Source organism: Varanus komodoensis, unplaced genomic scaffold (assembly GCF_004798865.1).
Source record: "Varanus komodoensis strain SLA01 unplaced genomic scaffold, ASM479886v1 scaffold61, whole genome shotgun sequence".
In the NCBI taxonomy this organism is placed as follows: Eukaryota; Metazoa; Chordata; class Lepidosauria; order Squamata; family Varanidae; genus Varanus; species Varanus komodoensis.
Window position 1 is genome coordinate 3,120,677 of NW_025336236.1, and position 24,511 is coordinate 3,145,187.

The 24,511-nt window shown below is 42.7% G+C and overlaps 1 protein-coding gene across 4 annotated transcripts in view; it reads left to right on the top strand.

Annotated features, from left to right (window-relative positions):
• The window catches only part of PTPRB (protein tyrosine phosphatase receptor type B), an 81,769-nt gene that overhangs the window by 10,984 nt on the left and 46,274 nt on the right, over positions 1 to 24,511 (top strand). The window contains exons 3-8 of one of the 4 annotated variants that reach the window (XM_044449797.1): positions 2,513 to 2,754; positions 11,818 to 12,094; positions 16,587 to 16,862; positions 18,067 to 18,324; positions 20,157 to 20,420; positions 22,434 to 22,703. In XM_044449797.1, coding sequence (XP_044305732.1) covers positions 2,513 to 2,754; positions 11,818 to 12,094; positions 16,587 to 16,862; positions 18,067 to 18,324; positions 20,157 to 20,420; positions 22,434 to 22,703 — 1,587 coding nt within the window. Of the gene's footprint in view, positions 1 to 2,512; positions 2,755 to 10,845; positions 11,241 to 11,817; positions 12,095 to 12,158; positions 15,937 to 16,586; positions 16,863 to 18,066; positions 18,325 to 20,156; positions 20,421 to 22,433; positions 22,704 to 24,511 lie in introns of those variants that run through there. The other 3 variants (XM_044449798.1, XM_044449799.1, XM_044449800.1) reach the window with 3 other exon arrangements.

Below are 24,511 nucleotides of genomic sequence, written 5' to 3' on the forward strand. Positions count from 1 at the left end.
GCACAATCCCATGACCACTAGATGCTGTCTAAACAGCCATAGGCTAAGACAGGATCCCAAATCCAACCTCCTCCCCTGCCGTGAGCCCAGCTCTCCCCTTATTGCCCTCAGGCTCCAAAACACCAGACAGTCTCTGTGCAAGCAGGTCTTTATTGGGACTTCATGGCTACAAACAAAGTCAGCCTAGAAGGCCTCTAGGCAGCTGGAAGCTCCGGCTGTGCACATGTCAAGATTGATAGCTGAGCCCAGCCTAGGGACTTCTCCCCAGAACACATTCCTTTCAGGAACTCTGGGGCTCTATCCTCAGGGTAGCTCCCACTGCTGAAAGGCCAGCCAGTAAGAGTGGTGCAAACCCTCAAACTGGGCAGCTCATCCCTCCATCATGGGGTCAGGGAATGGGCAGGAGAAGGGCTCATCCTCGTCCCCTCCTAGGCCTCCCAAAACATTCCCACTCTCCTGTATGGCCTGGGATTCTGCAGGGAACAAATCTGATGGTGCTTCCAAGGCCTGAGCTTCTGCCTGGACTCTCAAGACTCCCATCTCCTGTCTCAAAGTCCCGTTCCCCTTCAGAATCCCAGTACTGTTGGCCCTGGGGGCCAGAATCCCAGTCCTGCTGCCAAGGGTGGTGATCAGCTCCACTCACTACACCCCACACCTGACCCCCTCAGTCACCAAGATTCTTCCTCTGCCAGCTGTGACTTTGGAGCCAGAGCTGGAGAGTGCTCTGGGGGCAGGGAGGGGAGAAGCGGGGTTCCTAGCAGTGCCCAACCCTTCCTCTTCACAACAGAGCAAAAGACACGGGCGGCCAAAATGGACCCTGTATGTCTTTTGCAGAGTGGAGGCGTTCCTTGCCTCCAAGCCCCGCCTGTGCTCAACTGGACGCCTCCCAGTTCAGAGGGTTACAGGCAGCCACATTGGATGGACCCTATCTTTAAATCTATGGATTATTGCTAAGTTTTACTTTAGCTTTAACTTCTATTTCATACTTTGGTTTTAAATGTTTGCAGTGTATTTTATGTTACATTTTATGGTTTTAATTGCAGTGAACTCCCCAAGGATCTTTACCTATGGAGTACTATAGAAATGCAACAAATGAATACATAATATAAATATAAATAAATTAGATTAGTCCTGAGCTCTTCATGTGCTTATGATAGTTTAAGAAGACTTGCTAATTGCCCCCGACTTAAAGGTTGCAGGTCAGGAACCCAGCTATATCTAGCACTTTCTGTATATTGGAAAGAATCATGGCACGTCTCATAACGTTGACCTTGTGCAGAGGTGCCTTCTAACAATAATTGCATATTATTGTTTATATTCCAACTCATCTTCGATTGGGCATGTGTGTTATGGCATAGCTCTATCCATGATGAATGTTTTAGACAGGTGTGCGCTGCCGTGACTGCCATGACCATATGAAAAACATACTTCCTTTGGTTCCATCAGCAGTACATCTGACAGACTAAATAAAATGGGCTTTAAACTGCATAGAAATGCTGTCATCTGTCTATTTAAGTGCTGCAGATCAGTAGTCATAGAGTACATGTTTTGCATGCAAAAGCTTCCAGCAGATTGAGGCAGGGCTGGGAAAGAGACACCTGATGTCCTGAGGAACTGCTTCCTGTAAGTGTAGACCATGTGCAGCAGTGTTTTTTGCCACAAGGTCCAAGGGCCATTGGCAACTGGCAATCACCCCAAGTGGGGCTCTCCACGTCTCTCTCTTATTCATTCACTCTCTGAGATCAAATGACAGGATAACCACACTCAAGGGGTGACTATAGGTTGAGTGTGGGCTTTTCTTGAAACAAGTATATAATAAATAATATAGACTAATATATACTTGATATAATAAACCACAGTTCACTGCCTCACAACAAAACTGTGGAATCTCTTCATGGGTTGTTCACAATTAACAAGCCATGGCTTGTTACCGTACCGGGGTTCAGACAACATATTTCAACAGCAATCCACCCTCAACCCATATACAACCCTTGAATATGAATTATAATTTTGTCTGAGCCTAGTATTTATGTCTGTATTTGCAGCAGCTTTGCATGGGTGGATTACCAGTTTTATGCAAGTACATTTCTTAGAGATTTTTTTTTTTTTTTTTTTTTTTTTTTTTTTTTTTTTGGTCCACATCATGGAACGACTTAATTGGGCTATAGATGTAATGTATGTGAAGACTAAATATTTGGAGAGTTTAGTTTAGATAAGCACACACATATTTAGCAAGCAGCTAGATAAAGCAATGATCCCTAATAAGAACTAGTGATAAGTGTCTATCACAGAAGTTCCCTGAAAAAAGTAATGTCGATTATTCACTCAGCAATTCTGAAAAATATGATGGGTAGTATAAAGCAATCTTGTTCATTGAACAGACTACACAATTTTATTATCCTAAAATTAACGTATAACAATGTGTTGATTTCAGAGATGTAATTAGTATATCAAAGATTGTTTCTAAGTATGTTTAGCATTGATTTTATTTGCTGTCCTTTATTTGCCTTAGATTTCCAAGATGCTGAAACATTTGTTCGGAGCAGTAGAAACACAGTCCCTCCCTTTAAATCTATAACACACAATCCACAGAATTTTCTTGACAGTAGCAGTACAGTGATTCTCATCAGAAATGTTACAGAAAACAACAATAAAAACATGGACAAACTAATCCTTAACCAGAATTTATTTGAAGCGACAGAAATACCCTGGATTCCCACAACTACACTTCATTTCTCTAGCACCACTGAACAGGTAAGATCAGTGATTAACTGGAATAGATTGCAGTTCGTTTGCAGCTATTTTGAGAATGGAACCCCTCAAAACCAGAAGTCCACAAATTCCATTGCACAAGTAAAAATGGATAAGATTTGTCAAAACTTTGACAGCTGCAGTCATCTTGCAAAGAGGTAGATTGCAGGAAAAAAGGAACTCATGAGGATATTTGATCCTACTGTATGTATTTAAGTCCACACAGTCTCCAAGAAAGGAAAGTGTGTTAAATACTAGGCGCTGCATTCTGACCTTGTCATTCTGCAGACTGGGCAAATAGCTGCAGATCTACATTGTGTTTCCACTAGTAGTAGTGCAGTGACTGGTATCAACTGGCCAAGCTGGTGTACCAATTGGTCAGACAACCAAAAATCCCTGTTTGTTGGCTCGAAGGTACAAAGCAGGGCAGCTTTTAACCTTGCCTCCAAAAACGAGATGGACATCACAGGTTCCAATGTTTTCTTGCTTGAATATAAGTCACAGGAGGTCTCTTCTTCTTCCCACCCAAGCCTACCTCCCAACTTCCTCACTTATCTTTGTTGCTGCTCCAGCAACAGGGAAAAGGGGAAAGGTCTCTCCCCACCCAACCTGCTCAGATACCTAATGCAGAGCTGTGACAGCATGTCAGTCATGAAAGATGGGGAGGAGAGAGTGATAGTGACCTTCCTTCCTTCCTGGCCCCATTGCTGCTGGTGTTTATAGCAAATTGGAGATAGTGGTGGGACGTCTTTCAGTGGGAAGCTCATGCAGGCTCTGGCTGGGATTGCAGGCATCTTTTGGATCAGAGCCTGGGGTCCCCTTTGTTTCTCTTCAAAATAGGGACACTTTTTTTAAAGCACAAATAACGTGCTGCCTCAGAGTGGCTAAGTGAGGCAGAACAAAGTAGGCAGAGGCTTGAGAAACAGGAACGAGTGGAAAGGCAGCGATCTGAAGCTGAAAAAGGACGAAACGGAGATGGTTCCTTGGTTCCTTCTTTTTTAGATGGAATGTTGAAAGGGCTGGAAACTAGCCAGGGAGCCGATAGGACATAGGCTTGCTGCTCCTGGACTCCAGACCCTGAGGGGGAGTCCGGCTGGTAGCCATCACTACAACATTGTGCTTGGAAGGCCTACAGGGCAAGGAAGACCTGAAAGTCATGTACAAGTTTGGGGATTCAAGTGAATTTCACATATTCATTTGAATTAGCAGTTTAATCTAATGTAATCATTTAGATTACAGCCCATGTCATCAGGTGCACGGAGTGTTATGAAGGGGTGTGTGTGTGTGTGTGTGTGTGGAGGGAGGGAGGGAGGGAGGGAGAATCATAGAACAGTATAGTTGGAAGGGAATATAAGGTCATTGGGTCCAACACACTGCTCAGTGCAAAACTCCGAAGTTAAAGCCTCCCTGACAGAGAGCTGTCCAAATGCCTCTTGAATGCCTGCAAAGCAGGGGAACCCACAACCTCCTTAGATAATCAGTTCCATTGCCATTCTGCTGTAAAAGTCAGGAAGCTTTTCCTGATGCCAGGTCAGAATCTGGCTTCCTGTAGCTTCACCCCATTATTATGTGCCCTGCACTCTGGCATGACTGAGAAGCCATCCTGGCCTTCTTCTGTGTGAGAGCCTTTCAAGTACTTCTGGAGTGCTCTCCTACCTCACCTCAGACTTCTTTTCTCCAGGCTAAACATGCCCAGTTCTTTCAATCTCTTCTCCAGACTCCCATCATCCTTGTCACTCTCCTCTGAACCCCCTCCAGCTACAACTGGACACAATACTCAAGGATGGGCCTAGCTAGTGCCAAATAGAAGGGAAGGAATCCCTCATGTGATTTGGAAGCTATAGATAAATATAGATACAGGGAGAGAGAGAGATTACATATGTTAAACAGTAGGCAAGGAGGAAATTAAATACAGACAGTATTGACCATGACAATCCCCTCACTGACAATGGTTATTCAATGTTTGTCATTGTCATGACTTCCCGCATATTTTTCCTTCTTATCTGTTTCTCATTCCCCCTGTTGTCAGCACACATGCTGAATGTATATGTAGAACTCTTTATAACAGTTCATCTACCTAGAGTCTGTGGGATCACATCACAAAAGATATCCGTTAGGCTTTAGGTGCCACAAGACTCTCTGTTGCTTTTGCTGCCCAGGACTACCTTGGCAACACTCTGGCAAGTGCATCTTATGTGCCGCATTACAACAGAGGAATATATGCGCTACTCTAACAAAGCAAAAAGGACTGCCAGTCAGTCCACTAGGTCAGAAAAGAACTTGTGCAAGAGAAGAGAAGAGAAGAGAAGAGAAGAGAAGAGAAGAGAAGAGAAGAGAAGAGGCCAAGTTAGAGCTCACCCTTGACTGATCAATGTTCAGTGAAGTCCTGTCTTAGTGCACTGAGCAATTAAGGCTGCAAGATTTAGTTTTGTGTCTGAGTAGCAGTAATGTGGTAAGGGCACAGGTGTAGAAAATTTCCATCCCTCCAGTGTTACAGAGTCATGCATGCCATCTCTATATGCATAGACTACATTGTATGGTTGGAATAGATAGATGATTCAGAGACTTCTTTGTCTTAGTTCATTGATGTGTTACATATTGAAATGTGGCTCTACCAGTACATTTTCATATGGAACTTCTGTTTTTACATGGATTTGTGGTGGAACATGACATTAAATACACATGATCTCTTTTGATCAGGATGTGTTATTTGTCCATCTCCATGAAAGCACAAAAACTCCATTTATGTAGTTAATTTTTATCTGAGGCATTGAAAATATTCAGGGTAGAATTAAGAGCAAGTATTGTGAAGGAGAGTAACATTTCTTTATGTACATGATGAAAACCTGGATCTCCTGTTGTGTTTAACTGAGGCCAACCTATTTTCAAGGCACAATGGCAATTCCTTCAGGTTTTGTTTTGTTTTTTATGTTTACGTTAGCACAGCCTTGGGTTGCAAGTAAATCTACAGCTTGCACATTCAAAACTAAGAGAAAGGCTATGCAAAGCCCATTTCCTCCTGATAAAAGAAGGAGAGAGATTGGTGGTTTTTTAAATAGCCAGGAAACCTTGGGAAAGGATCTAAAACAGACTGGAGCCTGCTATTAGTGATATGTTCAGTCACTCCCCAAACTTACTTCCAGATCTTTCTTTCACTCTCTCTTCTTAAAGCCCAGGTCAGCAGAAATAGTATTTGTTGAAAGCTTTCATATTTACCATGTTTATTCAGTATCAACTTTGTTATTTGTTTGGTTATATGATTGTTATTCCCTTAAAAAAACAATATTCTATGCTGCTATTTCTCTGGCATTCATATGCCAAACTTGAACATTTTTGCATTGTGTTTAATTCAGATATAATTAAGCTGAGTTCTTCAATCTAATTTCAGGCTTTGCACTATGGCACATCTATATGTTTTCTTTGTTTGTTCTACTAAAAGCTCATTCCCATGAATACACTGTGAATATTTGCTTCCATCCATGTGTGCCATGTGCAATGACCACTTGGAGGCCATGCGTAAAATTGCACAAAGCAGCTTTTAATTTCTGTTACAAGACTTAAAACTAAATGAATTAAATGACAGTGACAAACAGTATATTTCTAGTATAGCTCAGCAAATCAAAAGTTGTTCATCCCCACCCACACTTTGATGAGCAGATTCAGCCTGTCTTCTGGCTGTCCTGGTGCCACCCTAGCCCAACTTTTCTCCCTCTCCATTGTCTCTTTCAATGCTCCACTTTTGCTCCAAGGGGAGAGGGGGAAATCCACAATTGCATCTCCTTTTGCATTGCTCTGTAATGATCTCAAACATAAAAATATGTTTATCTTCTAACCAAAACATGCAATTTACCACTAAAATTAACCTTCTTGCTAATGGATTGGAAAGTAATATACATAAATTATTTTTTTGAGAAAGCATCTAAGAGGGAGTCAGAAAATTGCAGACCTAGCAACCTCATGTGCACCCTGAATCATTGTGAAAATTATGATTCAAAGCTGGAATTATTAGCATATTGAGGAATAAGCCTTGCATACTTATGTGAGAATAAATGGCATTGAATACGCTGGGATTTACTTCTGAATCAAATTGCTTAAGGTTGTGCATTTAGTGAGGAAGAATCAGAATGAAGTCCTGTCTCACCAAACTTTTGGAGTTCTTTGAAGTATGTAGACAGAAACTATTCAGTAGACATTACATAATATGACTTTCCAAAAACTTTTGGTGAAATCTCCCACTCAAGACTCCTGAATAAGTTTAGCAGCCAACACAGAAGAAGGGAGATTATGATTAATAACTGGCTAAAGAATGAGAGACATAATCATTTGGCAGCCCCTGCCATGGAGAGAAGTAAGCACTGATGTGACCCTAAGATCTATATTGGTAGTGGAGCTGTGTAATACAGTCATATATGACACGGAGCAAGGACTAAGCCAGCTTTGCAGATAACACAATATTATTCAGGGGGTGAGAGCCCAAGCGAATTACAAAGCATCTTAAGAGGTTATATTTCACATGAGTGAAAGGGCAACACACTGGCAAATTAAGCTCAACATCACTGTGTGAAAAGTGATGCAAACTGAAGCCAAAATGCTCTGTGCTGGTGGGATCTGAAGTGGCGGTCACCAGCTATGAAAGAGATGTTAGAGTCATGGTGAATAGCTCAGTGAAAGCATCCACTCTGTTTGTGGTGCCAGGACAAAAGGCAACTTGTTTCTTAAGAATTATTGTAAAAGTGGTTGAAAACAAAATGGCCAGCAATGTTACAGCTTGTTTATATATATCTGTCAGGTGAATACCACATACAGTTATTGTTGCCTTATCTCAAAAATAAGATCATTTTACTGGACTGTAGCAGAAAAAGGCAACTAACATGATGGAGGGTTTCAGCCTTTTCTGTACAAAGAAAGGTTAAGGTGATAGAAAAGATATTCTCCCGTCATAATACTAGAGCAGGGGAAAGCTTGGGGTTACATAGATATATCAGTTTCTTTTGCGTTCAGTTTTTTTTAAACTGAATTTCTTCCTTTCGCAAATATGAAAAAAGTTCAAATTTTTGCAAACTTTTATACAAAAGAAACCAAAACAATATTCTCATCCACCTGCACCGGCCATATTCAAAAGGTACATGGAGCCAACAATGAGGTGCCCACCTGTTGTGTAACTATTAAAGATGAGGTGCCTATTGGGGTTGTCACCTCTTTTTTCTTAATTCGGCATTAACATGCTTGAATACTCAGGAACTTAAATCCAGACTTTTGAGAGCTATGCACTGAAAGCCTTGGTCCTGGATGGAAAAATCTATTAGTTATGCTTTCTTCCATATTCTTTTATTATTATTATTTAAAGTTCTTTCCTTCCTGAATACCAAGAAATTTGCCAATTTTGATCAATTCTTAAAAAAACAAACAGAAGCAAAATTTTTACCCATCACAGGGACACAAAGAAACTGATTAGTAGACATCAGGATGTTCTGGCAGAGGAGGCACCTCTTCACATGACACATGGTACAAGTATGCAACTCACAAGGAGTGCTGATTGCCACAGACTTGGACAGCTTTAATGAGGGTTTGATCAAACCTATTATCTGTCAATGGCTATTTAGCAAGTACTCCAACTCTGAGCACCACCGGCAGAGCATCACTGAAAACCAGCCATTCAGGAGCAACACACAGAGAGAAGTATTTTCCTTGGTGTCTTGCTTATGTGGCTTTCTAGGGACAGCTGGTTGGCTGCTGGGGGAACCAAGGTGCTGAAGTGGGTGGACCATTAAAGACAATTCTTATTTTCATAGCAGGTTTTTTTTTTTTTTTAGTGATAACAGAGGACTATATTCAATGGGTTGCACCCCGTGTTATTCTATCATGTGTCCTATTCATTTCAGTGCATCTGCTCTATGGAGAGCTAGCATTGGCCCCATGCCTATTCTTGAATATGGTAGCTACAACTGGAACTCAGAATTTCCTCAAGTCACAACCAGTTCTGAAAAGGGGGTTTAACAACCACAGGAAAGATTATAAAGCCTTCCTCTAGGGATGTGTAGAAGCTTCACAGAATCCATCCCTCTAGCATTCAGGGCCTTTCTTTCAGGATCAGCCCTGTCTTGGAGAGCAATCCAAGTGGAGAGGAAATGCTCACGGAAGGAAGGTTGTGCAACTGGCAGCCATCTGCTCTACCTTGTGCAGCAGCATAAACAAAGTTCACTTGTGGAGCGTTCTTGAAAGGCTCGGTCCCTGGTGATGGTGCAGGTACAGCCTAAGTTTGTGGCACAAAGGTTGCTGCGCAGGGTGAGGAAGAGAGATGCTGCTTGCACAGTGTTCACAATGGGCTTGATTGCTGGGAACAATCGACAGGAATTCAGACTCAGGGACAATGTGAAGTGGACTGGAGTCTGGGGAGCTGAGCCCAGGAAATACAACAGACTTCTGCCCCTGTCCCCTCCCCACGAACAGATTCCTCATGCATCTCTAATGACCACATGAAGGAGTCCTGCCAACCTGCTCCATTGCAGAAATGAGGATTTCTGCTCACTTGGGGACTTGCTCCAGGAGTATTAAATTTCCACTGAACAAGCACTTTTGCAAGAGAATTGGCAGGGCTGACTGCTTGTGGAATGGAAGCAGCGGTGGGTTGCGCTTGACAGATGGGCAGCGCTGGATACTGCCCAGATTTATAGGGACATTATAATGCAGAGTGATTTTGCAACTTTTTAAGGAATTGATTAAGTTCTGTAAATTTCAGGATGAATGAAAGTCTGTTTCCTGATTCACAGTATAGGCTTTTGAGAGTTGTCCTGGCCCTCATCTATATCTAGAGTGAGATCAAACCCAAAGTGGTGCAACATTTAGAAATATAAAAGCTGCATGAGCGTAAGCTATAACACACACATCATTCTTCAATGCTATCTTTATTCCAGTACACACTTTCCCATCTGTTTCCAAGTTATTCCTATATTGATGAATAGCTCTAGCTTGACGGATTGGCAGCAATTGTTCTTGGTGAAGCCTAGACTGGAAATAAAGAGTAAATGACAGATGTCATCTGTCTGCTTGGTTTTGCTTTTTACACTTACATTGTTCCCAGAAAATATGGGAACTTTCCCCCCTTTTGGTTCTGTATACTGCTTATGCAGAATCTAGGGGCAGAAAGGCAGCTGCTGATATAAGGAAAAAATGGGAAATGAGCGACGTTGATCCTTTTTCATGTCAACGTTCAGTGTCCACAGATCACTGCACATAAAAAGTTTGCTCCGCATGGTGCCCTTGTGTGGAGAGGCTGTACTGGCTGGCTAGTGAGAAAGAAACATGAGAATTGTGTATCTGATGGTCACTGGTTTATTCTTGCTAAGAAAGCAAAGAGGAAACTTGCAGTTCCTGTCAAAGAGGCTGAACAGTTCGCCTAAAAATAATGGCCTGTATCTCGGGTCTCAGGGGCACTTCAGGTCTTGTTTGCACAGTCAGGAGTTCAGGGCATTTGTTGCTGAGGTTGTTGTTTGGGGGTTATCTACGTTCGCCTTCTTCGCGCGTGTGTAGGCGCGTGTACGCGCGCGTGTTGGGGCTGCGCTTCATTTCAGGGGTCTGTCACGCGGTCCTCTCCTCTGGCTCCGGGGTTCAAATCCATGATTAAAGCCTGCCTGAAAGCACTGGCTGCTGGTTTGTTTTTTCGCGGTGGTTGCCGACCAGCAGCCGCTCCGCATCCCGAGGGGGCCCGGGCCGCGCAGGAGGCGCGCTGGGACTCGGGCTGGGGCAAGCGCCAAACGAGGAGGCTTGCGCGGGTCGTTCCTGGGGGAGGAGAAACGCCCGAAGGAAACCATCTCCCGTCCCAGCAGGAGTCCTGGGAAAGAGGTCCCGGGGCAGGGAGCGAAGGAGGAAGGAAGAGGGGTGGGGCGCGGCGGAGAAGAAAAGGGGCGCGGGCGAGCGCGCCGCAGAAAGAGGAGCGCGCGTCGCCCGGAGAGCGGCGCTGCCTGGCGGGCGGGCGCGGGCGAGCGGGGCGCCGGGTAGGGGAGGCGCAGGGCTCCTCGCTTGCCTTCCTCGCAGGCATTGGCGGCGCCCGGGGCGGAGGGGCACGCGGGCCTCCTGGAGGCGCCCCGGCGATTGAGCGCAGACGCGCCTGGCACGGGCCGGGTCAGCATGGCAGCGCGGGAAGCGCGGCCGGCAGCCGTCTCCCGCCGCGCCTTGCCGCTGCGCCCGCAAGCAGCCCCGGGCAGCAGCCCTTACGCGCGCCCTGCCCGGAGGAAACTCCGCAGAGCCCCCTGAGCGCCTGCGGCGGTCGAGCTGGCCGGCAGAGGGCCGCTGCGGGCTGCAGCCCTCCGTCCGCCGGGCGGGGGCAGCTAAGGAAGCGCGGCGCCGCCGCCGCCGCCGCCGCCGCCGGGGCAAAAGGCGGTTCCTCGCCGCCACCCCCTCGCAGCCTGCCTTGCCGACCCAAACGCATGGCAAGGCTGAGATGTGGAGCGGGAGTCTCCTTGTGGATTCTTGCGCTGGCCCTTCTCAAGGTGGGTGACAGACGCTCTCAGGACAAAGGCGGGGGGCTTGCGAGGCAGACCCGCATCTCCCCTCCCGCTTAGCGCATCTCCCTTCGCCCCCCGCACCCCTGTTGCGGCCGCTCCTTCCATCCGTCTCTTTACTTGCCTTGCCTTCGCGCTCAACATCGCTGCATCCCGGGATGGAAGAAGTGCTGCTCCCTCCTTTCCCTCAAGGTGGTTAGAGGACCACTTCAGGTGCTTTGCTCACTATCAAGTCAACATTGCTTCGTCCGTGGTAAATACCACCTCCCATCCCTCCTGCCCGTGATCCTTCCAAGATGTTCAGGAGAGTTGAAGTGTTAGATTTCCCTCTGCCACCACTTTTCTGCATACTTGAGGGTGGATTTGATGTTTTGTTCCATGGCTGGGATTGTGTTGACATGTGGCATATTTACACAGACAAATACATACGTGGAATTACTTTCCATCAAAACAGAGAATGCTGCATTGTATTTTTAAGATTAAAGGGCAATTTAGCGTGGTAGAGAAAGAGGAGAAAGGAAAAAGACCTCTTAGACTTCACCTGCTGTTTCTGATCCTTCTCTAGAGCGGACTAGGAGCACCAGTAAAATGCACCATCAACCATCCAGAGCCAAAGGTCTCCAGCCAGTCTGTCTATCTCAGGTGGAACAGCTTGGGGAATACCTGTAACTTCAACGTAACCTGCAGTTCCCGCAATGCCTTACACAGGGTTTGCCATCCCATCCAGAAAGCCAACGGTTCCTTTGAGTGTGACTTCAATGGCCTGGAAGCAGGGACTTTGTATTATTTCAAGATTGTCTCTCTGTCTGATGGAGAAAACAGCACTCTCACATTGCAAACAGGTATGGGAGGCAGGTGCAGCTTTGATAAGGATAAGGCATGGAGGAAGGCTCTGCTGTTGTCTCTGTGATGCTAATCACATCAGATTCAGTTTGATATAAAATGAACAGAAATGAACTTTGAGATGGCCTGACAAAGAAAATTCTTAACACTTTTCAGTATATTCTTTTTTTAAGTTGGTGGGTACAGAACCAATCTTCACCTTGTTAACATCAGGTCGTAAGAACAATCTCCCATAGCAAGGTGTGCAACTAGCTGGATCCCATTAAAGGATATGGTTTGTAATCTCAAAAAGCCTTTGTAATCAGACCTAGAAATGGATTTGTTAAAAATGTCATAGTGATTATTGTGCTAGTAAGCTCACATTAACAGTTCCTATTGACTTTAATCATAAACTTTTTAGGAAGCAGCTGGGCAGGTTCATTCTAATTTAGGCATCTTTCATACCTGGATACTTTTTTTGCACAAGAAACTTTAGTGATTTTGCTGATACATATCCGAATGATTTTCTTGTTTTCAAATAATGCAGTTAAATAACACTGCAAATCCACAATCTGTACTTCCTACACATATAAAAGCGAAATCACGCATGGAAACTCATTTAAGCTGTAACCTTTCCACACTTACCTTGGAATAAGCCCATTGAATGCAAAGGAAATTGCATTATGTAAGAGCAAGTGATTATTATACTTTTTCAAGGAAATGTAATTATCCTGAAGCATATTTAAATAACCTGCTTATGCATGTTAAATATTAATTGACAGAAAGTGTTAGTTCAAGATTCTGTCATATGGTAATCTTATGAATTATCCTATAAAGACACACACCTTAATGGAACAATCCTATGCATGTTTGGACAGATAAAGGTTCTGTAATTCCCAGTTTACTCCAACCAGCATAGCTGCTGGAGGGGATGCAGTGATTTCCCTTTTATTTATTTTTTCCTGGCCAAGTGTAGATAGGGTTAGGGTGCAGGATTTCTCCTTTATGCTGTAATATATCTGATGCAAGCTGAATATCCCAAAGTGACTATTTCCACAAGGTATTTTCTTGTCAATACCAACAAGGTGGGTGACAGATGCTCTCAGGATGTTCTCTTACAACAATATCATAATAAATGTAATGTCTGACAGCCAGGCAAAGCCACCGTTAAACTAGTACAAGGGGATGGTTCTTTAAAGATGACGGTAGCAAAATGTTAGTTCCATTGGGCTTGCAACATCATTTTACTAGCTGAATGATGAGTGCTCAAGGTAAATATTCACAGTGCACAGTGTTGTTTTTCACAACTGAAATGCTACGTTATTGCAAATATTTTGCATTAGATTTGCATTTGTATCTCGTTTTTCATGTTTCCTGGAAATTGTGTTCTATGAACAGACAAGGTGACGAATGGAACAATTTTCATTAATACTCTTATTATGAACTGTTAGAAGGAAAGAATTTAAACTGCAAAGTAGATACCTTTTCAGCTTGCCAATGTTTCATACATTTCAACGTAACACGCAATGACCCAAGTCCCGATATTGCTGTTCTTGGATTGCCAAGCATTGCAGCTGATGGAAACCAATCTAACTAAAAGTTAATATACAGATTAAGGGAACTGGCTCAAAGACAGTTATGGGACTGTTCATATGTAACCCTAACCCACCATGGGATAACATTGCCATGGAGCTTAGCAGAACCTGCTGGGTACCATTTTGAATATTCAAGCAGTGGCACTCCTAGTATAGTGTGAAGCTGGTGCCAAAGGTCGTTGAAGTGGGGATGCCCTCAGATAATTATAGCTTGTTTTACAGGAATTTGAAGGTAGAACATCCCACAACAGCAGGTTCACATGAGACAACAAACCACAGTCTCCATGCAACGCGTATGCTTAGCACAACAGAACAGCTGCTCTCACCACATCAAGCCACACTGGGCTTTGATGTAAATTGCCCAGAGAGCTTTGGTTATGGGCAGTATTGAAATGAAATAAATAAGTAGTGATAATTGTGTTGTGTGAGCCAGGTCACTGTCTTTTAGCATAAGGAGGTCTGTGTTAGGACATCTTTCCAGCCTCCCTGGTACCCTCGTGGTGTGTAGGGCTGCAACATCATTCTCAGGGAGCATGGCCAGTTACCTTGCTGGATGTGGATCGTGAGAATTGTAGTCCTACTTACCTATCTGGAAGCTGGCTGCCAGGCACTGGAAGGCAGTCTCTATAACGAGTGTCGGGAAATCTTGATTCAGTGGAAAAGAGAATAAGTTGCAGCTAAAGGTATGCATTTTCATTACATTGCGGGGACGGGGGTGAATTCCCTTAGCCAATATTGAACATGTGCATTCTAAAATAGTGCCATGTTAAGGGTGAATCACGTATTAGTGATATTATGACAAATTATTGTTTATGTTCTTAAATGTTGTAGGACTTCACATAATCAAAAGTGAATCTGCAATCCTATACATGGTACCATGGGAGCAGGTTGCATTAAACCAGTGAGGCCTGTATGAGATGCTACTGTAAAGCATTTTTATTTGAGATCAAAGAGTTTGTATAAACTATGCAGAGACACAGACATCCTGACATTATGTAAAAGCAATAGCTTTTGTGATTTGGCTGTAGTCAATTAATTATATGATCTGGATGCAGTCTATTAATTATGTGGAAGACTAAAGATAAAAGGCTAATTCCTTGTTCTGAGGCCACTTCAGATGCAGTGCCAGGAAGCAGGATAGAAACTGAAGTAATAAGAATACCCTGTACAAGTGAAGTGGGATTCTTATTCTTACATCTTTTCAAAAAGTACAATTTTAATACAAGTTTTCCAAGTATGTTCTCTTACTTAAATGTCAGTTTCTGTAGCTAGACTATGCTAAGACTCTCTAAAGTATCTTCATAGAAATATTTTATTTCTATGATATATCTGTATTGGACAATTGCCAGTCAAGAACTGTGTAACAACGTAAATGGTTTTTTAAGTGTTTGTTTCCAGCTCTGTCTTTTCAGGCCAGGCACTTCCCAAGCTCATTGTTCCTTTGTTCTAACGGATGTGCATGTGCGGAGCACTGACTGTTTTGTGCTCTGGCCTAGATAGATTAGATAAAGTCTGAATTTCTGAACTTCGCCTTCTAGGCACGCAACCTTTCTCTTTGCTCCAGGAATTGTATCCCACCTCTAAGTTCTTCATTGGTTTAGATATTGATTTAGGGGACAACCTAACTAGTTTTAAATGCTCTGAAATCCCATTTAGGAGGAAAAGCAGAAAGCTAAATGTGCTTAATATTTCCACTGAAATCAATGTATGGCTAGAAAGGGCATCTCCATCCCGCACATTCAGGGCAGGTTATAATCTGTTAAAAATACAGACTCCTTTGCCAGCTCTTACAACCCAACTCTCATCCATATTATTCCTCTGTTTGCCAGAATCCAGAACCATGTTTAGGGCTTTATCAGTCACAGACTGATCTTTGAATTACTGATGTACCAGTGTCTTCCGCTTCTATCGACCTCCCTCTGCCATGAACTAGCAGCTGGAACATCCATAATGCCATCAAGGGCAGCCTGTGTCTTGCAGTGGTCTAGGCACAAATCGGGGAGAAAAGGCCACTTGAACTTCAAGAGAGGGAATGCAGAAGACAGTTCAGGGATGGCGAACTGGCAGCCTGAGGGGAAGGCTCCTTTCCTGTCACGTGACCTCTTGCAGCTTGACCCTATGGGTGGACTTATTTGGATGGATAGTCCTCCCTTGTGCTGATTTACTCCTGGCCCATGCCATTTCCTGAGTGACCCCACAGAGGAGAAAGCACAGCCCAAGCAAAAAGCAGAGACTGGTGCCCTGCTTATTGCTTCCATCCATGCAAAGTAAGAACACCCAGTCAGCTTTCTGTCTTTGAAGAAGCACCCTCTTATGTCACATAGTCAGACTGGGAAAAGTGCATGTGAACATTTTTGCGTGGGGCTTCTGGCCAGGTTAGAATCAGCCAGTTTGAGAGCAGCATTGTTTCCTCACGTTTGTGCAGGAATTTGTGCTATCATGCTGAAAATAATTGTGAACCATTTCCATCCTGGTTAGCCTTTGCTTGCACAAAGTGGTACTCATCAAATGTTTCTGCACAAGCACTGGGTGCAAATGGTTTCTTCTGGTCTGTTGCCCATGTGACGCATTAAGTCCTCCCACCTGCACGATGATCACCATCAAGCCACCATTTCCCTTTTCTTCCCTAATTCGGTGTTTGCCTTTCTGTGCAATCCTATAAATATAGATACAGACTTGAATTTAGTGGTAGTTACGTGTATATAAGAATATAGCTTTACGCCTTTTTATGCCTCACTTTGCATGGAATGCCACCCATTCCTCTCCTATGGCCCAGACACCTCTTCCTCGCTTCCCCACAGCCTTCTGCTCTTTTCTTTGTCTCCCCTGTGGCTGCTTCAGAGAAAGCTTAAAGCTTTTGTGACTAACATCTTTTAAAAGATTAAGCAAATGATGGAATTTTGTGCTTTGTACGCAGATCCTGCACCACCTGCAAGATTTGAAGTCAAGAAGGACGCAATTACAGCCACAGCCTTGCAGGTCTCCTGGAGTCCATCCCCAGGAAAGGTAGACTGGTATAAGCTACAGTTGTTTGATAACACAAAAAAAGTTGCAGAGATCCAAGTTCCTGGAGGCACTTCACAAAATCAACACACTTTTACCAATCTTGTCCCTGGCAGCAGATACACTATCTCAATCACTGCAGCTGCTGGAAATAAAAAAAGTGCTTCAGTCGATATCAGCGGTTCAACGGGTAGGATTTCTCTGTTTAACTAATTTCATGTTGGAATATTATTTAATTTCCATAAAGGCATGTAAGGGATACCACTTTACCAGACTAGAATTATTTATGCTCGATAAGGGTATGAAAACCAGGCATGCCATGTCCACGCTCTAGTCCAGATGTTTCAAAAGTTTGTTGCCTTAAGGAACAGGCTTAAGGAGATTTCCAGAGTGAAACTCTGCAGACCTGGGGGCCTGTGTAGGACCGCCCTCCCCAACCTGATGTCCTGCAGGTATATTGAAGGATACCTCCTTCATTCCCAGCCATCATGGCACCAGGTTGAGGAGAGAATGAGGTAGGGTAAGAAGTATGTGGCAGAACGAGCAAAGAATTAGTTACGGAGAGCCTGCTGCTTGACTTCTGTGGCAATTGCATGACCAATGCAAAATAAGGAAACTTGGATTGAGAGCGTTCTGGACAGATGCAGACTGACAGAAAAGGCCAGAAATCCATAGTATGGAGCAAGCCATATATGGGCCTTTTTTGCAGATAATAGTAACCCAATGCTTTCTTTAGCACACAGCTTGCCTTACTGAGGGTTTGACTGGCAGAAAAACTGTGACTTGTGTTTTCGGTGACTGGGGTGATTGTGATTGTCTTTCTTTACCGCTCCCAAATGCCTCTGCAGCCCTGATGTATCAGAATGCTGAGCGGCTCTGTGTGTGTGTTTGCTTTTAACAGTATTGCTCACCACATTGCAGCCTGATGAAACAACCCAGGAACAATATACTATTCCGAATTCACATATAGTGACAGTCCATAGTTTAAACAATTCAAAGATTACAGTCCAGGAGCAACCATGAGATCTCTTCCTGGGTTTGTGATTTCTTAATGTGGCTGCATTCACACGTCATGTCAACTCAGAATTAAACTACCCATACCGTGGGTTAGTACTATGTGCAAGCTGAAAGACTGTATGCTTTCTTATATCATTGGACTAGGAATAAGAGTAACCTGGAAAGGCCACACATCTTTCTTGATATGGAGAAGTTAATCTATAATGCTAATTTTTCTTCTATATATGACATAACATTTTGCACAAAAACTATTTAGATATCTGATGTTTCCCATTTTAAGGATTTTGTGGTGTTTTTAGCAAATCCTAAATATTTTTAAATAGCTATAGAAGTTTAGGTTTATAAACCCCCTCCCCCCCTCTCTCTCTGCTTAATAGTTCCTTCTCCCGTGGAAAATGTCAAGGTCTTAGTCAAGATGGAGTCAATCCACGTGTCTTGGTTGCCAGGAGTTGGAAATGTGGATCAATATAGGCTTGTTTTACTCCCTAAAGATGGTCCAGTTCAAGAAAGAGATCTAGAGAAACAGTACTTGTCATGCAATTTTTCAAGACTAACACCAGGATATCTGTATAATCTCACAATAATTGCCAAGGCTGATGGGCTGGAGAGCTACATTTTTAAACACATTAGGACTGGTAAGATTTTGCAAACTTTTTTTCAGCATAAGAGTAAAATAAAATCACTAAAATTGATCAGGATAAATCAGATATTCATCTTTAAAGCACACAGTTGATGCTGCAACCTGTGGGAGAGTTGTAGTAGGCATTGAACAGCTTTGTTTGCATAAACATTCCCGTATATGCAGCTGGAGTACTACATGATACTGTTTGACATACCTGTAGCTGCCTTGGGAAAGTCTAAAGTCTTGAACTACTTGAGGTTAGTAGGGGTTACAATAGTCAATGAGCTCATGAGCTCAAAATTTTATATTGTTAATTTGTTTTATGTATTATATTTTATGTTGTGAGCCGCCCCGAGGCTTCGGCGAATGGGGCGGCATAGAAATGTTTCAATAAATAAATAAATGAGCATTTCCATGTACACATGGATGCCCAGAATTTATGGAGCACCATGTCTGTGGCTGAAAGGGAAGTAGCTCTCAGTAAGCAATGAAATGGATGTACATAAGAGATCCATTCTCAGAAATCACTCACTGGATCAGAGCAAATGAGTGTAGCAGGGTCAGTATTTGGCATGTTTTAGATTATTTCATTCTGAATTAAGGTACATTTATCCACCCTTTGTAGTGTAGATCCTGTAGGCATGGTTATATTATTGAGTTATTTAGCACAGATCTTACCACTGTGTTACCGTGAATGAAATGTTAAACAGCAGTAGTCCTTGCAGTAATAGCAATGGAGTTTTTCAAAAATCATTCTCATATGACCTGGATCTACTGGAGCCTATTTAATTAGATAGTAATGCAATAAAAAGCAAGAAGTTCCTCTCAAACTTTGAAATGAATCATTATCTTCTGTTGCATGCATCTGATTACTTTCTATTAGGGTTGAGATTAGTGTACTCAAGGTTTATTTTATTGCTTGAAAGTTGCTTTTACATTTTGTTAAATTAATTCCATCTGTGCATTACAGATTGTTAAGCGTCTGTCATTCCATCATCCACTCACTTTTTCCCAGAATTTTGTTATACTCGCACTAATTCACCTTAGCGCTAATGAGCATTAGTGCAAATGTATTAATCCAAATCAGTTAATGCCTATTAGCACTGGTTTGAATTAGCTTGAATCCCCTAAAGTTTTTTTTTTAAGTCCACAAGTCTGCAAAATCCATACAACTTTGAAAAAGCTGTTTCAGTGTAGAATCTACAGGTCAGTTTTATAGATGTCCACACCTAATATCTTGGAGATTGCCCCAGCTTCCTTATTCATGGCTCTGGGTTAGCTAGCAGCCATTGTTTTTCCTGATGCTTCAATTATTTCTCCCTCTTGTTTTCTTCCTTGTATTTATTTATTTATTTATTTATTTAAAACATTTCTATGCCGCCCCCATCACAACAAAGCCTCGGGGCGGCTCACAACATACATAAAATACCATCAATAATTTAAAAACTGGTACCATCTCGGCTATATATTAAAATCTATAAATACAATAATAATAAATTAACAATTAATGTATGGTCCTAGCCAATCAGAGCTCATCTGTCAGACATGGTGATGTCAAAATACTATTTCACCATCAGATCTGGGAGTTTCATGAGGGAGAATTAAGTCCATTTAGATCCTCTGCAGATGACAAGAGAAAGCCTAATCAATCAGAAATGATTGATGAAGAGTTTGGCAGCCCCAAATAATCCCTGAAAGGGAGAACTCTTTTGATGTTCTAAGGAACAGTTCTGCTAAGCATGACTCTGTATTACTAACTAAGCACTGATAATAGAATTGTCCCCAACCTTTTGCCTTCTGAGCATATAAATGTTTCTTACTGATTTTTATTATTTCTATTATTAGTCCCAGCCAGTGTCGTAGATTTGATAGTATCTAATGGTGGCAGCTCAAATACATTAAAAGTATCATGGAAGAAGCCTCCAGGAAACTTTGATTTCTACAATATCACCTTAATTCATCTGGGATCTGTTAAAGAATGGAAAACTTTACAACCACAAGTCACGGAAACATATTTTGACAAGCTAATTTCAGGACGCCTTTATCAAGTTAATGTCAGCACAGTCAGTGGTGAACTGTTCACCGAAATGACAGCATATGGAAGAACGGGTATGTTTTTAGCTTCATCATGTACTTTTGAATTACAAGTACTTTGACGTTTTGTGACTATCACCTTTTTTGCAGTAAATTATGTCATGTTATGTTATTCGCAAAGTCATGCCCCCATAGACAACATTCCTCCAGGCTCTCCTATCCTCCACCATCTCCCAGAGTCCACCCAAGCTCCATCTAGCCACCTCAACCTCTGCCACCCCCTTCTTTTGCCGTCAGTTGTTCCCAACAGTAGGTCTTCTCCAGTGAGTCCTTCCTTCTCATTAGGTGGCCAAAGTATTTGAGTTTCATCTTCTGTATCTGGCCTTCTAAAGAGCAGTCAAGGTTGATCTCCTCTAGGACTGACTGGTTTGATCTCCTTGCAGTCCAAGGGACTCGCAGGAGTCTCCTCCAGCAGCACAGTTCAAAGGCCTCAATTCTTTAGCACTCAGCCTTCCTTATGCTCCAACTTTCACAGCCGTATATTATTTATTTATTTACGATATTTGTATGCCATCCTTTGCGACAGCCTCAACATTACAACTGGGAAAACCATAGCCTTGACTGATACACACTTTTGTCGACAGGGTGATGTCTCTGCTTTTTAGTATGCTGTCTAGATTTGCCATAGCTCTCCTCCCCAGGAGCAAGCGTCTTTTAATTTCTTGGCTGCAATCACCATCTGCAGTGATCTTGGAGCCCAGGAAATAAAATCTGTCACTACCTCAATTTCTTCCCCATCTATTTGCCAGGAAGTGATAGGACCAGATGCCATGATCTTAGTTTTCTTAATGTTGAGTTTCAAGCCAACTTTTGCACTCTCCTCCTTCACCCGCAGCAAGAGGCTCTTTAGTTCCTCTTCACTTTCTGCCATTCTGTCATATCTCTTTGCCTGTTGATACTGTCCATGGGGTTTCCATGGCAAGGATATTGGAGTGGGTAGCCATTTCCTTCTCCAGTGGATCACCTTTTGTCAGTGCTCTCTGCTATGACCTGACCATCTTGGGTGGCCCCGCACGGCATAGGTCATAGCTTCATTGCGCTACACAAGCCCCTTTGCCACAGCAAGGCAGTGATCCATGAAGGGGTTGCAGTAAATACTATGGCTGAATTCCAACTTAAGGCCCAATCTTACTACAAGGATCATAGCCCCACAAAGTTGAAAGCTTATGCTCATCCTATACATGGCAGGAGGAGCAGCAGAGGCGATTTTGCCCATTTTTTCCCATCCTTGTTCCCTGCACTTTCACTAGGCAAAATTCTTTGTTTGTCTAGCTATCACATTTCAGAGGAGGCCCCTGGATAGCTCATGTCCTGCTGTCTCCCCACCCCACTCTTCCACACTCGCCAAAACACCACTTCTCCCCCTCTCCAGAGACACATTTCCAATGTCACCAAAGCAGCCAGCACGGTTTTTTCTATACCAACTGTGAGAAGAAGGGCAACAGAACTTGGATTCCCTCCTCCAGGTCCAGAGTGCTGTCTCAAACCTCAGCTCTGGGAATCCGGAATGTCTTACAGTCCCTCATACCCTGCCTAGAAGTCATAGGATTGTTTTCCAGTCGTACCAAAAGTAGACTTATTGAAATTGCTGAGACATGAGCTATTCATAAATTGCTTTGATTTCAGAGGGGCTTATACCTAATTCAAGCATAGTGTCCTTCTCTACAACAATTGTTCCCTCAGTCAGATTCACTTCTAGTTGAAGTACTAACTGGAGGAAAAAATATTAAAAGCTGTCCTGTGGGTATGGAAGCACAAAGCACTCCCTTCCACCTGCCACTGCTTCATTGGCAGTATCCTCCAACCCTTGCGTTAAGGAAATAGAATTTTGAACCATACCTTGGTTCTTTTCAGGCCTAAAAATGCATTTTGAGTTCACATGTACCTAGGCTAGTATTACATCAGAAGACAAATAGGAAGTTATTGAATAGATGTTAATTCAGTTCTACACTTGTGAATCAATTATTTCTTCCATGATATAAAGCAGTGCTCTTTTTCACCATGCCTTGTTGATATTCTGTGTTTCAGTTCCCCAGCAAGTTCCAGAACTCAAAGCAGACAGTATGGGTTCATTGAGATCTCTGAAAGTGAGTTGGCTGCCCCCTAGTGGAGACTGGGACAAGTACTATATTGTGCTGTTCGACCACGCCACGGTGTTGCTGAATACTACAGTTCAGAAGGATAAAAGAGAATACAGTATCAAAGATTTAGGGCTCATTCCTGGAAGGGAATATGAAGTGGCTGTTACTGTAGAAAGTGGAGGCTTGCAAAACACAGCACGCTGCAAAGGCAGAACAGGTAAGCAAACTTTTTATGAAGACAGAAGGAAACCTGGAAAACATACAAAGAAATTGTTTTGGGTGTGGGGTGATTAAATGAAGTTACATATGAAGCAACCACCTTAATATAATGCTTCTAGTGAGAGTTATATTGATAGATATTCTAAACCTTGGCTGTGTTTGCATGAACAAAAACAGCATTTGGTATATCCGTAAAACAGGATGAAGTATCTTAATTCTGTATTGGTGTTTGAGTGTTATTATCATATAGGCATGGCTTTACACTTGGGTCCCCAACCATTTTGGGCCCATGGCATATTTGGCAGTTTGAGAAAGTGCTGTGGTCACCACCATAAAATGCCCAGTCACTGGCTCACTGCTTGGGCACCTATCATTTTGTAGATCTTAAGCTCTGTCATATTCAGGAAAAACTTTTGTTTGTTGGACACCACAGTGTCGCTTTAATAAGGGATTTTCTAGTTCAATTAATTGCTGTTGATTGGATTCAGCTATTACTTCTATGACAAACTGATTTTGGCAAGGTTTGGTAGCTGTTTCTTTTAAGAAAGAGGTTATTCTGATAAAAATTGTACTGCAACAACCTTTAACATTAGCAGATATAGCTGCTGTTTTAAATCATTTTATATGGAAAGTAACAAGTAAGTGGATCCTTCATGCCTGCTTTTCTTGAGGCATATCCATAAATACTAGCGAGTTTTGTGCATTTCATACAATCCATGTAAGTGTATTTAAAAACCGTGGGAAATGCATGAGCCCATGGGTGCCACACTGGGGGCCCCATTATGAGTGCCACAGGAAGTGCCCATGAGGATCACAGTGCAGTGTGAAACTACCGCAGGGCATCTTTCCACCAGCAGTAGCCAATAAAAGCCCTTGAAAGAACGCACTCAGGATGTGGGGCAGAAACAGCCTGGCTCTACCAGATTAAAGGCCTCTTCATTGTCCTTCATAATAATATGTTACAGAAATTTTGCACTGGAAAGACAGAGACCTTCCATCCTTTTAAGGCCTTTAGGAAAAACTGAAACCATTCATACTCCCAAACAATTAAAGCACAACCAAAAAATTATCTTGTGGCACCATAAAGACAGGCACATTTATTTTGGCATATGTTTTCATGGACTACAGTTCATCAGAATTGTTATCCTGAGTTGATTGGAAGGTATCCGACTGAAGCCCATGGGACTTTATCCTCCACCACATGACCTGAGATGCATTTGTGTCTTTACATTTAAATTTCTAGTGCAGATTCTGCTCTGCATGAAAATCAGAAATCGAAGTGGTTCTCTTTATTTTAGCTAAAGTTGCATCTTATCTACACAAGATTCTCTCCATCCTATGCTACGACCTTGCAGAATTAGTATGATGAGAAGCATCCATGAACAGTAGCAAGACTAAAGTGTGGTTGCTCCATGCCATTTATCTCCTTATGCTCCAGTTCTGTTTGAATGCTTCATACATAGAAATCAAGAGCTGCCAGTTCCACAGATATGAAGACAGACGAAAAACTAAAGAGAACAGCTGCTTAGTATTCCAAGTGAAAGAAGAGTATTTTGAACAAGGGGTCAAAATAAATTTAAGACTAAATAACAGGAAATTCTTCTTTACTGTAGGAACAGTTAGGAAATGAAACAAATTATCCAAGGAGATTGTATAATTTCCTCTGATATGTCTTAAGAAATGGGTGGGCATCTGTGAAAATATTTCATGGAGTCTTTCAAAGTAACTCCCCTAAGTATCCTTCCAAATCTCTGATTTCCTAAGTTCTTAGAATACTATTCTTCCTAAAGCTTCTGCGTTTCTCAG